Source organism: Pogoniulus pusillus, chromosome Z, assembly GCF_015220805.1.
Source record: "Pogoniulus pusillus isolate bPogPus1 chromosome Z, bPogPus1.pri, whole genome shotgun sequence".
NCBI lineage: Eukaryota > Metazoa > Chordata > Aves > Piciformes > Lybiidae > Pogoniulus > Pogoniulus pusillus.
The window spans coordinates 10,716,990-10,731,162 of NC_087309.1; the positions used below are offsets into that span (position 1 = coordinate 10,716,990).

Consider the following 14,173-nt stretch of genomic DNA (forward strand, 5'->3'; position numbering starts at 1 on the left):
GGAGGGCAGGGATCCATCCAGAGGGACCTGGACAGGCTGGAGAGGTGGACACAAGTCAACCTCATGAGATTCAACAGGACCAAGTGCAAGGTCCTGCATCTGGGTCAGGTCAATCCCAAGCACAAATCCAGGCTGGGCAGTGAGTGGCTGGAGAGCAGCCCTGAGGAGAGGGACTTGGGGATGCTGGTGGATGAAAAGCTCAACAAGAGCCAGCAGTGTGCACTTGCAGCCCAGAAAGCCAACCAGAGCCCGGGCTGCATCAGGAGAAAGATGGACAGCAGATTGAGGGAGGTGATTCTCCCCCTCTACTCTGCTCTGGTGAGACCCCACCTGGAGTACTGCATCCAGTTCTGGAGCACCCATTACAAGAAGGATGTGGACATGCTGGAGAGTGCCAAGAGAAGGTCCACTGGGCTGATCAGAGGGCTGGAGCAGCTCTGCTATGAGGACAGACTGAAAGATTTTGGGCTGTGCAGTCTGGAGAAGAGGAGGCTCCCAGGTGACCTTCCTGTGGCCTTCTAGTATCTGAAGGGGGCCTACAAAAAAAGCTGGGGAGGGACTTTGTAGTATATCAGGTAGTGACAGGACTGGGGGGAATGGAGCAAAGCTGGAGATGGGGAGATTCAGACTGGAGGTGAGGAGGAAGTTGTTCAGTGTGAGAGTGGTGAGAGCCTGGAATGGGTTGTGCAGGGAGGTGGTTGGGGCCCCATGGCTGGAGGTGTTTAAGGCCAGGCTGGATGGGGCTCTGGTCAGCCTGATCTAGGGTAGGGTGTCCCTGCCCATGGCAGCAGGATTGGGACTAGATGATCCTTGTGGTCCCTTCCAGCCCTGACTGATTCTCTGATTCTCTGATTCTGTGGTTTGTTTTGCAGTGAGATGCATTCTGTTTTGGAAGATAGCCTGCTTTCCGTGAAATAGGATTGTGCTGCAAATTAATTTGGTCTCAGATGACAAAGTGGTAGATTAACCAAGATAAAAGTCACCTTGTTCTTCTAATGCATGGCATCCATGTTTTCCCCAAACTAAGAGGAACCAGCCACTGAAGTTACCAAGTGAACATGCATGGAAAGTTCCAAAGACATTGAATAATAGGATTCTAGAACAACACCTTGTGCAGCTGTAGTTTTTCATTGCCCGTTGTCAACTTGAGTTTAATCCCTGGGGAAATGGATAAGGACATTCAGGCAAAAGGAAATTTGTGGTTGCAAAATACAGGAAGCTCCAGGCATAGCTGTTTCCCATAATGTTGTTCTCTGTGTGCCTCCTGATACTTCTGGCCCAGAACATTTATGATTTCATCCTTCCAGCATAGGTGGTAATGAGCAGCAGACACAATCAGCAGCAGCACCTGATCAAGTGAATCAGTCAAGACAGGTCCAGTTTTAGCTTTGTTCTGCCTTAGAGTGGTGTGACTCCACAGCTTGATACTTCACATTCTTGACAGCAGGAATGTTAAAGCTAGAAAAAGCTTTCTGAATTGTAAGGTTTTTTCCTCTGTGATTATTTTTGTTGGGACTTCAAGATTGTCAGCATGGGGAAGTACGTGAAGCTGTTGTATTTTCCTGTGTGAACACTGCTTCAGACTTAGAAAGCATCAGTGTGATTTATATTAGCCTGTTTCAGAAGTGCTTATCAAAAGAGCTGATTCAGGTACCTGTTCTGTTTTGAATTCACATCCTTTCTGCATTGTTTCACACCAGGTTTTCCCTATTAACAGGGCTGGGTGATAGGTTGGACTGGACAATCTTGGAGGTCTCTTCCAACTTGGTTGATTCTATGATGCTATAACGTGTGTGCCCTTACTCTCACATTGTTAACACCCAGCCTTATTTTTGTTATGAATAGCCACAAGAAAGGTTGTTGTGGGTATATGAAGAGTCTCTGTGTAAACAACTTCCTGTGTATTTGGTTTCACAGAGCTTTTCTAGGCAGCTGCTTTATTCACTTGTTTCAGCAGAGGTAGAACAGGGGAAAGGATCTATTTACAGGTTTTGAGTTTTGTGAAAAATAAGGAACTTTTTGCAGTAGGTAAGGTGTTAGGGTGAGTGTGAGCTCCTACCTTCTTTACCAGAAGTGCAGTGGCTAGAGCACTGTTCTGGGAAATACCAAGTCTTTTGTTAGATCTAGACTAAAACTGGTAGGATGATAATATCTTTTCAGCAAACTGTGTTAATTTCTTCTACCTTACTATCCTTTTAATTCTTGTTAGCTGAGTCACTCTTCAGCCTTTCCTTTGTTTAGTCTAAGGCTGAACTTTTGTATACTTCTTTGTGCCAGATGTTATATACCTTTCATCTGGAGATGCAGCATTTTGGCTGTGAAGAATACAAAGTGGTAGAAATAAAAGAGCTTGTTCGCAGAGAAAGGAGGTGAGAACAGAAAGCGAAGGCACAAATCAGCACTACTATATTTTTGTCTGACAGCCTCCAGTTGCAGGCTGCATTCTCCTCTTCTGAGAATTTCCAGACATTTTCACTGTTCTTCCTCAAAGCCCAATGTGTCTCCGAAGGTGTTGAAAGGTGACTGTGTGCAGTTAGCAGTTCGAGGTCCCCTTATATCATAGAGTGTGCTGCACTTTACTGTGAACATCACTTGCAGGTGACAAAGGTGGGAAAAAACCTTTTGATATGGAAATCTCACATAATGCCTGTAAGTGAGGAGTGAGACTTCTCTATTCTTTAAGCCACTTCGGAGCTAGGGAATTATCAAAAACCTATAATCAAGCCACATTTTGAGTGGATGAGTCACTCAAAGTGAAGAACTTAATTTTTTTCACATCAAGACTATTGATATTTCTTCTTACAGTTTAGAAAGCTCTTTCTTACTCTAGGGATTGGCGAATTACAACATGCAGTTCGGTTGCCACCTAATGAAAAATGAAACTGATTTGTAAAAACAGAGAGTGCAACCTTTGTTTCTTTCACAGAGGTCACACAGCTCCAACAGAATTGTGCACAACACTGATTTTTGCAATATAGATATGTGTGCATATACATACATATATAGATACACACATATATATGTATGTGTACACAAAACCAGATTGCAGAATCACAGAATTAGTCAGTGAGGGTGGTGAAACACTGGCACAGGTTGCCCAGAGCAGTTGTGGATGCTCCCTCCCTGGAGGTGTTCAAGGCCAGGTTGGATGAGGCCTTGAGCAACCAACCACTTCTAGTGAGGGGTGTCCCTGCTTGTGGCAGGGTTTGGACCTAGATGATCTTTGAGGTCCCTTCCAACCTAAAATCATTCTATGATTCTATGACTCTGGTTTGGAAAAGAACTCTAAGATCACAGAGTCCAACCTGTCACTTAACCCTTCTAATTAACTAGACCATGGCAGTAAGTGCCTCATGCAGTCTCCTCTTGAACACCTCCAGGGATGGTGACTCCACCACCTGCCCGGGCAACCCATTCCAATGCTAATCACTCTTTCTGTGAAGAACTTTCTCCTAACATCCAGCCTAAACCTGCCATGTTGCAGCTTGAGACTATGTCTCTTGTTTTGTTCCCTAGATGCCTGTGAGAAGAGACCAACCCCACCTGGCTACTAGCTCTTTTCAGGTAGTTGTAGACAGCAATGAGCTCTCCCCTCTGCCTCACCTTCTCCAGGCTGAATGCCCCCAGCTCCCTCAGCCACTCCTAGCAGGGCTGTGTTCCAGGCCCCTCACCAGCCTTGGTGCCCTTCTCTGGACACGTTCCAGCACCTCAACATCTTTCTTAAACTGAGGGGCCCAGAACTGGACACAGTACTCAAAGTGTGGACTGACCAGTGCTGAGTACAGGGGCAGAAGGACTTCCCTGTTCCTGCTGGCCACATTCTTCCTGTGCTCTGGCACAGGGGCTGGACCAGATGATCTTTTGAGGTCCCTTCCAACCCCTGACATTCTGTGATTCCACAGACCAGCATGCCACTGGCATTCTTGGCCACCTGGGCACTGCTGGCTCATGTTCAGTTGCTGTCGACCAGTACCCCCAGGTCCCTTTCCTCCTGGCTGCTCTCCAGCCACTCTATCCCCAGCCTGTAGCGCTGCTTGGGGTTGTTGTGGCCAAAGTGCAGAACCCTGCACTTGGCCTTGTTAAATCTCATAGCATTGGACTGTGCTGTCTTGATAACATCTGATAACATCTCTAATTTAAAAGCTTTACAATAAATAAAATGTACTTAAGGTAAAGGAAGTTTAGAGAGATAAAAGGGAAGGGAACAGATACAGATACATACACAAACACAAAGTAGGCTGGATTATCTGGATTGAGATGGATTGTCCTTGGAACGCAGGCCCTAGCATGAGGTAGCAGAGTTGTCCATGTGGTTATCAGGAACAGCAGCAGCAAGGAGGTGTTGCAATGGCAAAGGCAGGAGCAACTGACTGAGCAGGAACTCGACTGCCTCTTAAATAGGGTTGTGGACAAGAAGTGGGAGTAGGATAAACTTTGATCTGGGGGGCGTCCTCCCCCCAGGAGGGGCCAGTTTTCTCTGCCCACCTGAGGTTAGGTTTCCAGACTGTGGCCGTTTGAGCTGATCCTCTAGCTCAGATATAGGGGGAAAGATGAACACTCCAGGGATAGGCCATATAATGGCAACAATAGATAAATTAATATAATTTCATTGGAGCATCAAGATCTTAATGTCTAGAAGCACAGTTTGTTCTCCCCCTTCTCTCGCTGGCTTCTGCTGCTTGAGCTGCACCTGCCTATCTGGAGAGCAGCCAGACAGAGAGGGATCTGGGGGAGCTGATTGATACCCACCTGGACATGAGCCAGCAGTGTGCCCAGGTGGCCAAGAGAGCCAGTGGCATCCTGGCCTGCATCAGGAATGGTGTGGTCAGCAGGAGCAGGGAGGTCATTCTGCCCCTGCACTCTGCACTGGTTAGACCACACCTTGAAGTACTGTGTTCAATCCTGGGCCCCCCAGTTTAGGAGGGACATTGAGATGCTTGAGCATGTCCAGAGAAGGGCGACGAGGCTGGTGAGAGGCCTTGAGCACAGCCCTACGAGGAGAGGCTGAGGGAGCTGGGATTGTTTAGCCTGGAGAAGAGGAGGCTCAGGGGTGACCTTATTGCTGTCTACAACTACCTGAGGGGTGGTTGTGGCCAGGAGGAGGTTGCTCTCTTCTCCCAGGTGGCCAGCACCAGAACGAGAGGACACAGCCTCAGGCTGTGCCAGGGGAGATTTAGGCTGGAGGTGAGGAGAAAGTTCTTCACTGAGAGAGTCATTGGACACTGGAATGGGCTGCCCGGGGAGGTGGTGGAGTCGCCGTCCCTGGGGCTGTTCAAGGCAAGATTGGACGTGGCACTTGGTGCCATAGTCTAGCCTTGAGCTCTGTGGTAAAGGGTTGGACTTGATGATCTGTGAGGTCTCTACCAACCCTGATGATACTGTGATACTATGATCTTCCCCGGCTGCTGTTTTGGCTGCTGCTGCTTCTGCTGCTTCGCCACCTCTTGACCCCTCCCCCATCTCCCTTAAGGTTATTGTATTGTGGTTTTTTTCTTCCTTCTCTAGTTGTTATTTCTCTTTACACTGCTATACTTATAAGAAATACAATTTCATCTTTCCCTGACTTAAAAAAAAAATAAATCTGTGTTGTTGTGAGTTTCTTTCTCCCTGGGGGAGGGATCTGCCCTAACCCGGGACACAGACCATTCCACCACTCCATATGGGCTTAGAATCATAGAATCATAGAATCAACCAGGTTGGAAGAGACCTCCAACATCATCCAGTCCAACCTAGCACCCAGCCCTAACCAATCAACTAGACCATGGCACTAAGTGCCTCATCCAGGCTTTTCTTGAAGACCCCCAGGGACGGTGCCTCCACCACCTCCCTGGGCAGCCCATTCCAATGCCAATCACTCTCTCTGTGAAGAACTTCTTCCTAACATCCAGCCTATACCTACCCTGGCACAACTTGAGACTGTGTCCCCTTGTTCTATTGCTGGTTACCTGGGAGAAGAGGCCACCCCCCACCTGGCTACAACCTCCCTTCAGGTAGTTGTAGACAGTAATAAGATCACCCCTGAGCCTCCTCTTCTCCAGGCTAAACAGGCCCAGCTCCCTCAACCTCTCCTCATAGGCTTAACCTAGAACACCTTTAAAAAAACCTCCTGTGTCTTGTTTTGTACAATTGATAAACCAAGATGCCGTTTTATGCTGGGAGATGTATTATAGACTTCAACAACATTCCGATGGTGCCATACTTTGTGGACATACAAGATTTCATGACACATTCTTGATGCACTTAGGTCTTCTGAAGGACAAGCAGTTCACTTGTGACAAATAAGGAACAGATCTTCTGCACGTATCAACACGAAATTGGGGGTCTAGCTGCCGTATCATGCATTCTTCAGGGGAAGAGTGGTCTGGGTTACTGTACCTCAACACCTAGTAGTGCTAGAAGATGGAGGTAATGCTTGGTAGCTGTCCTTTACCACAGAACAGTGAGGATAATGCTGGACAGACTGTAAGCACTTCAAGACAGGAGCTGTCTTTCTGATCTGTTGATTTGCCATATCTGGAATAAGGACATCCTCTTCTGTGACTGAGATGCCAAAGGACTACTGCAGTTACCTGTAATAGCAACGAATGTTCATGATCCTTTCTGGGACTCAGAGCATCATGGCACTGTAGAAGTGTTTCTCTGGCTTCTATGTTGAGAAAATGCCAATTGCTGTCAAACTGCCATCTCTTCCTTCTTTTTCAGGGCCAAGGGTATTTGCATTCCTGGTATTTCCTTGTGTAACACAGTCAACTGTCATTCACAGAATCACAGAATTTCTTAGAGTGGAAAAGACCTTCAAGCTCATCAAGTCAAATCATTAATTTCACACTGACAAGTCCTTGACTAAACCAATTCCCGCAGCACGTCTGATCACTATGCATCACTAATGTTGGAAAGGACCACCAGGATCATCCAGTGCATCTTCATCCCAGCATCCTTAATCATTAGACCATAGCCTCAAGCACCACATCCACTCTCCTTTTAAACACCTCCAGGGATGGCAACTCTGCCACCTCCCTGGGCAGCCTGTTCCAGTGCCTGATAACCCATTTGGTAAAGAACTTCCTCCAAACAAACAATCTAAACTTCCCCTGATGCAACTTGAGGCCATCTCCTTTTGTCCTGTCATTAGTAATTTGGGAGAGGAGGCCAGCACCAGCCTGACTACAACCTCCTTTTAGGTAGTTGTAGAGGGCAGTAAGGTCCCCTTCAGCCTCTTCTTCTCCTGACTAAATAACCCCAGCTCCCTCAGCTGCTCCTCATAGATCATGTTTTCCAGACCTCTCCCCAGCCTCGTCACACTTCTCTGCACCCACTCCAGCACCTCAGTGTCCCTCCTATACTGTGGTAACCGAAACTGGACACAGTGCTCAAAATGTGGTCTCAAGAGTTCACAGCTAGAATGAGCAGAGAGCAATTAGCCCCACTGAGTGCAGTGCAAGGATGCTAGCAATTGTTTCATCTCTGACTCTGCAGTGCTACCATTCTGTCTGCAAGTGTTACAGCCGTACGCTTTAAATCAAGCTTGAAAATACCTATCAAGCCAGTGTTTCTTCTTCCTCTTCCAGATACCCTCAACTTTTTCAAGCAGCAGCAGCACTGGAGAGAAGCATGGGAACAGAATCATATGGCTGTCAGAAAGGTTTCTCGGCGCTCTGTCAGCAAGGAACGATGGGTGGAGACACTTGTGGTTGCAGACAGTAAGATGGTAGAATATCATGGAAGTGACCATGTGGAATCATATATTCTCACTATAATGAGTATGGTAAGTACAATTCTCCTATTTTTTTCAGGTAGACAAATGAAGTCTTTCATTACTGGTCATGTTGAAGCAAATCTGTAGCATAATCCATTGAAAGAAGTGTAATACTATGCATATATATTCATTGGGCAACAAAGCTGGTGAAGGGCCTGGAACACACACCCTGTGAGGAGAGACTGAGGGAGCTAGGGTTGTTTAGCCTGGAGAAGAGGAGGCTCAGGGGTGACCTCATTGCTGTCTACAACTACCTGAAGGGAGGTTGTAGCCAGGTGGGGAGTGGCCTCTTCTGCCAGGCAACCAGCAATAGAACAAGGGGACACAGTCTCAAGTTGTGCCAGGGTAGGTATAGGCTGGATATTAGGAAGAAGTTCTTCACAGAGAGAGTGATTGGCATTGGAATGGGCTGCCCAGGGAGGTGGTGGAGGCACTGTCCCTGGGGGTCTTCAAGAAAAGCCTGGATGAGGCACTTAGTGCCATGGTCTAGTTGATTGGTTAGGGCTGGGTGCTAGGTTGGACTGGATGATGTTGGAGGTCTCTTCCAACCTGGTTGATTCTATGATTCTATGATTCTGTGGTCTAGTTGACTGGCTAGGGCTGGGTGCTAGGTTGGACTGGATGATGTGGGAGGTCTCTTCCAACTAGGTTGATTCTGTGACTGGAACTCTGTGTTTTAAAGCATTTTTTACCTAGTATTTTGCACAAGCAGAACTTCTTTGAGAGAAGCTGAAAATGCTAGCACTATTTTTTTTGCCAGTGAAACTTTATCTTTCCACTGAAAACTATCTCCTTTGACATCTGTTGCTCACTGGGGATTTCAGGTTGATACCTACAGCAACAGATACCTACAGTTTTAAGTATGTGGATTCTTCCCCATGTCTGTGAACGAGATTTAATGGCAGGAGCCCACAGGCAATTGTCATATAACTTAGCAAGACCTAAAATATCAGTGTGTTACTGTTTTGGCCACAAATCAGAACAACACCCTGTGAGCTACTGTGAAGACACTTAGAATCATAGAATCAACCAGATTGGAAGAGACCTGCAAGATCATCCAGTCCAACCTAGCACCCAGCCCTGGCCAATCAATCAGACCACGGCACTAAGTGCCTCATCCAGTCTTTGCTTGGACACCTTCAGGAACAGTGACTCCACCACCTGCCTGGGCAGCCCATTCCAGTGGCTAACTTAACTTTATCCTGGTCAAAACCAGTACAACTCTTTATTCCAGAAAAGTATTATGCGTGTAGTAAAAAAGCCACACTGGAAAAAAAAAAATTGCTTTCAGTGTCTTCCTTTGTGGCAAGTTTAAAAATGTAAGGTGATTTGATTTGGATGATTTAATGAGGCAGGAATTATAGAATTACAGTCATTTTATTTTCCTGAAAATCCCTCACCCAAAACTATATACAAAACTAAGTTAAAGTTTATTTACAGGCCCAAATTGGGTTGGGAATTTTTCACAGGAATGCTTGTGGGCAATTCTGGTAATTTAGGAAAGTCAGAAGCTGGAAAAGGCTAAGCCACAAGATAGCTTTACCCCACTTAGAAATGAGAGGCAGAGCAGAGAGCCTAGGGAAAGGCTGATTTACCCATGACGGCAGAGTTGGAATGTGGAGGTGGTCTTTGGATCTCCTTTGTGGCAGCCTCTGGAAACTGCAAGTCGTAATTCAATTTAGGAACCACGCAGCATAAATCCAGCACTAGTGGAACCTGCCTAAGTCAAAGTGTCTGCAGACACAGCGTCCACAAGGCACATCTCGTGGAGCAGCACTGCCTTGGCAGCACAGGGACAGTCGCGCTGCTGCCGTGTTCCTGATAACAGCTGCAGTTTATAGCAGAGGCAGGTTCCCTCCAGCTCAGGGATACTGGGCAGGGGTGGGTAGCAAGCAGGAATCCAGCACACACCAGTCCAAGGAGAAGCCAGGTCCAGATGCCACAGACAAATCTCTCAAATGAACCTAATGGACTTGCCAGACTTGCAGACTTGTGCACGCTTTCTGGCCACTCTAAGTCTTTCCTAGACAATGTCTCCAGTGCCAGTATATACTGGGCATGAAAAATCCAGCCAATCACAATCTCAGGTTCCAATGCAGGCTGTCCCGTGAGTGAGAACACATGTGGGAGTGGGAGGAAAAGGCCTTTTGCTGTTCCCCGTTCAAACCCACAAGGGAAGGGGAAAAGCAGTTTCTCATCTTCATCTTCCCTCATTCAAATCACTGATGAAGGAGGAGAGGGTGCCCAAAGGGAGCTTGGAGTGCCCCGCTACAGAAGGGCATTAGTGTTCCATGAGACTGCCTACAAATAGGGCTGATGGTAGATACTGACCATGGGGAGTCTATTGAGGATGTCTTATATGTTATCGAGGTGCATGTGCAATACATGTGAAATTAATCAGTGTAATTCTAGCCATGGTAACTGATCTGTGCCTTATGCTTATACAGTGTGTTCCCATGCAGTGTGGCTGTCTGAGCATTCCGACTAGTTACTGAGCAGTGAGCCTGATTAAACAGATGTAAAACTGGCTTTAGCACCTGGGACCAGTCTTGTTCAACATCTTTATTGATGATCTGGATGAGGGCATTGAGTCCAGCATCAGTAAGTATGCACATGACACCAAGCTAGGAGCAGGTGTGGATCTGTTGGAGGGTAGGAGAGCCCTGCAGAGGGACCTGGACAGGCTGGATGGGTAGGCAGAGGCCAATGGGATGAGATTGAACAAGGCCAAGTGCAGGGTTCTGCACTTTGGCCACAACAGCCCCAAGCAGCGCTACAGGCTGGGGACAGAGTGGCTGGAAAGCAGCCAGGCAGAAAGGGATCTGGGGGTACTGGTGGATAGTAGCTGAAGATGAGCCAGCAGTGTGCCCAGGTGGCCAAGAGAGCCAATGACATCCTGGCCTGGATCAGAAACAGTGTGGCCAGTAGGACAAGGGAGGTTATTCTTCCCCTGTACTCAGCCCTGGTCAGGCCACACCTTGAGTGCTGTGTCCAGTTCTGGGCCCCACAATTCAAGAGAGATGCTGAGGTGCTGGAATGTGTCCAGAGAAGGTTGACAAAGCTGGTGAGAGGCCTGGAACAGAAAGCCTGTGAGGAGAGGCTGAGGGAGCTGGGCCTGTTTAGCCTGGAGAATAGGAGGCTCAGGGCTGACCTCATTGCTGTCTACAACTACCTGAAGGGAGGTTGTAGCCAGGTGCGGATTGGTCTCTTCTCCCAGGCAACCAGCAATAGAACAGTGGGACACAGTCTCAAGTTGTGCTGGGGGAAGTATAGGCTGGATATTAGGAGGAAGTTGTTGCCAAAGGGAGTGATTGGCATTGGAATGGGCTGCCCAGGCAGGTGGTGGAGACCCATCCCTGGAGGTGTTCAAGAGGGGACTGGGTGAGGCACTGTTGCAGAGGGCAGGAATACGTGGCCGAGTCGGGAATTTATCAAAAATAGTTATTTTTTATTATTTTCCCAAAAACCCGCCCCCACAACTATTTATACAAAGATTAATTTAGTTTAATAAGCAGATTCAGTTGCATGAGAATTAATCTACACGGATACCATCGATAATCTGACCATATTGGAAGTCAGAAGTTGGAAAAGGCCTCAGCTATTAATTAATAGCGGTTTCTTACTAAATTAAGCTAAGCCAAATAACTCACTCAGGCTGGCTCGTGCGGTCTGTGTTCCTCCTCCAGCAGCTGCAGGTGAATCGTTAAGGGTCGTTAAGGGTTGTTAGGCACACAAAGGTGTCAGTAGGAAAGCGAATTCCTGAAGGTCTCTGCAGTCCAGCCGAGGGGAGTGTATGAGCTCAGGCAGACACATAAGTCCAGGCACAGGCAAACTCCAAAGCGGGAACCCCAAAGGCAGGAAGACCCCCAATAGTTATAACCTTGGCTAGACAAAGGGCAGAGTTACCACACCTTAGGCGCGAAAGCGCACGGCCAATCCCAGCCTGGCTCCAGCGCGGGAACTCACGGGGCAGTCCTCCCCCCCTTCACGGCTGCAGGGCAGGCGAGGGGGGAGGGAAACCAGGCGGCTTTTCCCCTTTCCCCCCAAAGTCTGGACAGGAGAGGAATTTAGGGGTACAGGACTCCAGGACAGGCACTTCTTGCCATGGTCTGGTTGACTGGCTAGTGCTGGGTGCTAGGTTGGACTGGATGATCTTGGAGGTCTCTTCCAACCAGGTTGATTCTATGATTCTATGAACACAGGGAAAACACATGAATAAAACCCTAATATAATGAATTTCAGGAAAACAAACCTTAACATCTTCTCTGTGGTCTGTACTGGAGATGGTAGGGTTACTCAAAATGATAAATTTTCAAGTCTAACACCTGAAAAAAAAACCCACATAGTGAAATGAAACCTTTGTAAACACAATTTCCACTGCTTCTAAGTAATTTCTCCTTTAGTGATCTTCTCAAGAACATTTTTGACCCAAATGCAATCCATTTTGTCCATTTGTATTTCTTGAGATATTGTGCTGGTTTGAGGCTAATTGGAATATTGTAATGATTCTATGATTCTAATGAGAGAAATTAGATCATTGGCTGTGAAAAGAAAATAATGGTGATGTCTATATCACTCATTTGTTCTGCTGAGAGATATAAAAATATCAAGTCAGTCATCAGCAACTTTGGGGTGACACGAAGCTGGGGGCAGATGTGGCTGGGTTGGAGGGCAGAAGGGCTCTGCAGTGGGACCTTGACCGCCTGGACAGATGGGCAGAGTCCAATGGGATGGGGTTCAATAGCTCCAAGTGCAGGGTGCTGCACTTTGGCTACAACAACCTCATGCAGAGATACAGGCTGGGGTCAGAGTGGCTGGAGAGCAGCCAGACAGAGAGGGATCTGGGAGTGCTGATTGATACCCACCTGAACATGAGCCAGCAGTGTGCCCAGGTGGCCAAGAGAGCCAGTGGCATCCTGGCCTGCATCAGGAATGGTGTGGTCAGCAGGAGCAGGGAGGTCATTCTGCCCCTGTACTCTGCACTGGTTAGACCTCACCTTGAGTACTGTGTTCAGTTCTGGGCCCCCCAGTTTAGGAGGGACATTGAGATGCTTGAGCGTGTCCAGAGAAGGGCAACGAGGCTGGTGAGAGGCCTTGAGCACAGCCCTACGAGGAGAGGCTGAGGGAGCTGGGATTGTTTAGCCTGGAGAAGAGGAGGCTCAGGGGTGACCTTATTGCTGTCTACAACTACCTGAGGGGTGGTTGTGGCCAGGAGGAGGTTGCTGTCTTCTCTCAGGTGGCCAGCACCAGAACGAGAGGACACAGCCTCAGGCTGTGCCAGGGGAAATTTAGGCTGGAGGTGAGGAGAAAGTTCTTCACTGAGAGAGTCATTGGACACTGGAATGGGCTGCCCGGGGAGGTGGTGGAGTCGCCGTCCCTGGGGCTGTTCAAGGCAGGATTGGATGTGGCACTTGGTGCCATGGTCTAGCCTTGAGCTCTGTGGTAAAGGGTTGGACTTGAAGATCTGTGAGGTCTCTTCCAACCTTGGTGATACTGTGATACTGTGATACTGTGACAAGAAATGTTAACAAAGTCAGTCAGTCTGTGGCTGCTGCTGCATTAACGATCTCTGCCTGAACCTGTGTAACCCAAACTAATAATTTCCTTCTTACTCATTATCAGCTCTGTTATCTTACCTTGTGATCTCTGCAATTAATCAAGTGAGCTGTAGGGGGCTTATTTTGTTTATTTTGTTGGAGATACGGGGAGGTTGAAAAGAGGAGGGGGTTGGTTTGAAAAAAAAAACCTCCTGGGCGGTTGTGCTGTGCAGGAGGGAGGTTGTGTTTCTGTATTACTTTTAACTTGTATATAATTGTATAGAGTTGTAAATATCTATATATATTGTTTATGTATGCTTGTAAAGTGTGCCACGCTGCAAATATAGCTTCATTCCATAACTTCCATCTGACTGAGTTAGTCTGGTGAATGTGTAGGGAGGCTGGGAAACTTCCAAACTGCCACAGATATATGGCATAGCTCACTTACAGAGAGGTTACAAACATCTGCCTTTCCCTATTCCTTTTTTTCCCTGCCTAATTGAACATTGTAATGATGAGTAGGATGTTTATGGGACAGCTTTTTTTCTGACTTCAATTCTTGCTCTCTTTTTTGTGGATTTTTTGTAATGTATTCATTATTTTTGCTTTTGTTCTTATTATCCTCTCCTGTGCTGTGAAAACACAAGAATATCCATAATGGTATGAACCGTAGACTCGTAGAATCAATCAGATTGGAAGAGACCTCCAAGATCATCCAGTCCAACCTATCCCCCAGCCCTATCCAGTCAACTAGACCATAGCACCAAGTGCCTCATCCAGTCTTTGCTTGAACACCTCCAGGGGTGGCAGGTCCATCACATCTCTGGGCAGCCCATTCCAATGCCAATCACTCTCTCTGGGAAGAACTGCCTCCTAACAT

At 47.4% G+C, this 14,173-nt stretch overlaps 1 protein-coding gene across 1 annotated transcript in view; it reads left to right on the forward strand.

Annotated features, from left to right (window-relative positions):
• The window catches only part of ADAMTS12 (ADAM metallopeptidase with thrombospondin type 1 motif 12), a 257,252-nt gene that overhangs the window by 128,079 nt on the left and 115,000 nt on the right, over positions 1-14,173 (forward strand). The window contains exon 4 of the mRNA XM_064176516.1: positions 7,569-7,765. Within this exon, the coding sequence (XP_064032586.1) occupies positions 7,569-7,765 (197 nt within the window). The remainder of the gene's footprint in view (positions 1-7,568; positions 7,766-14,173) is intronic.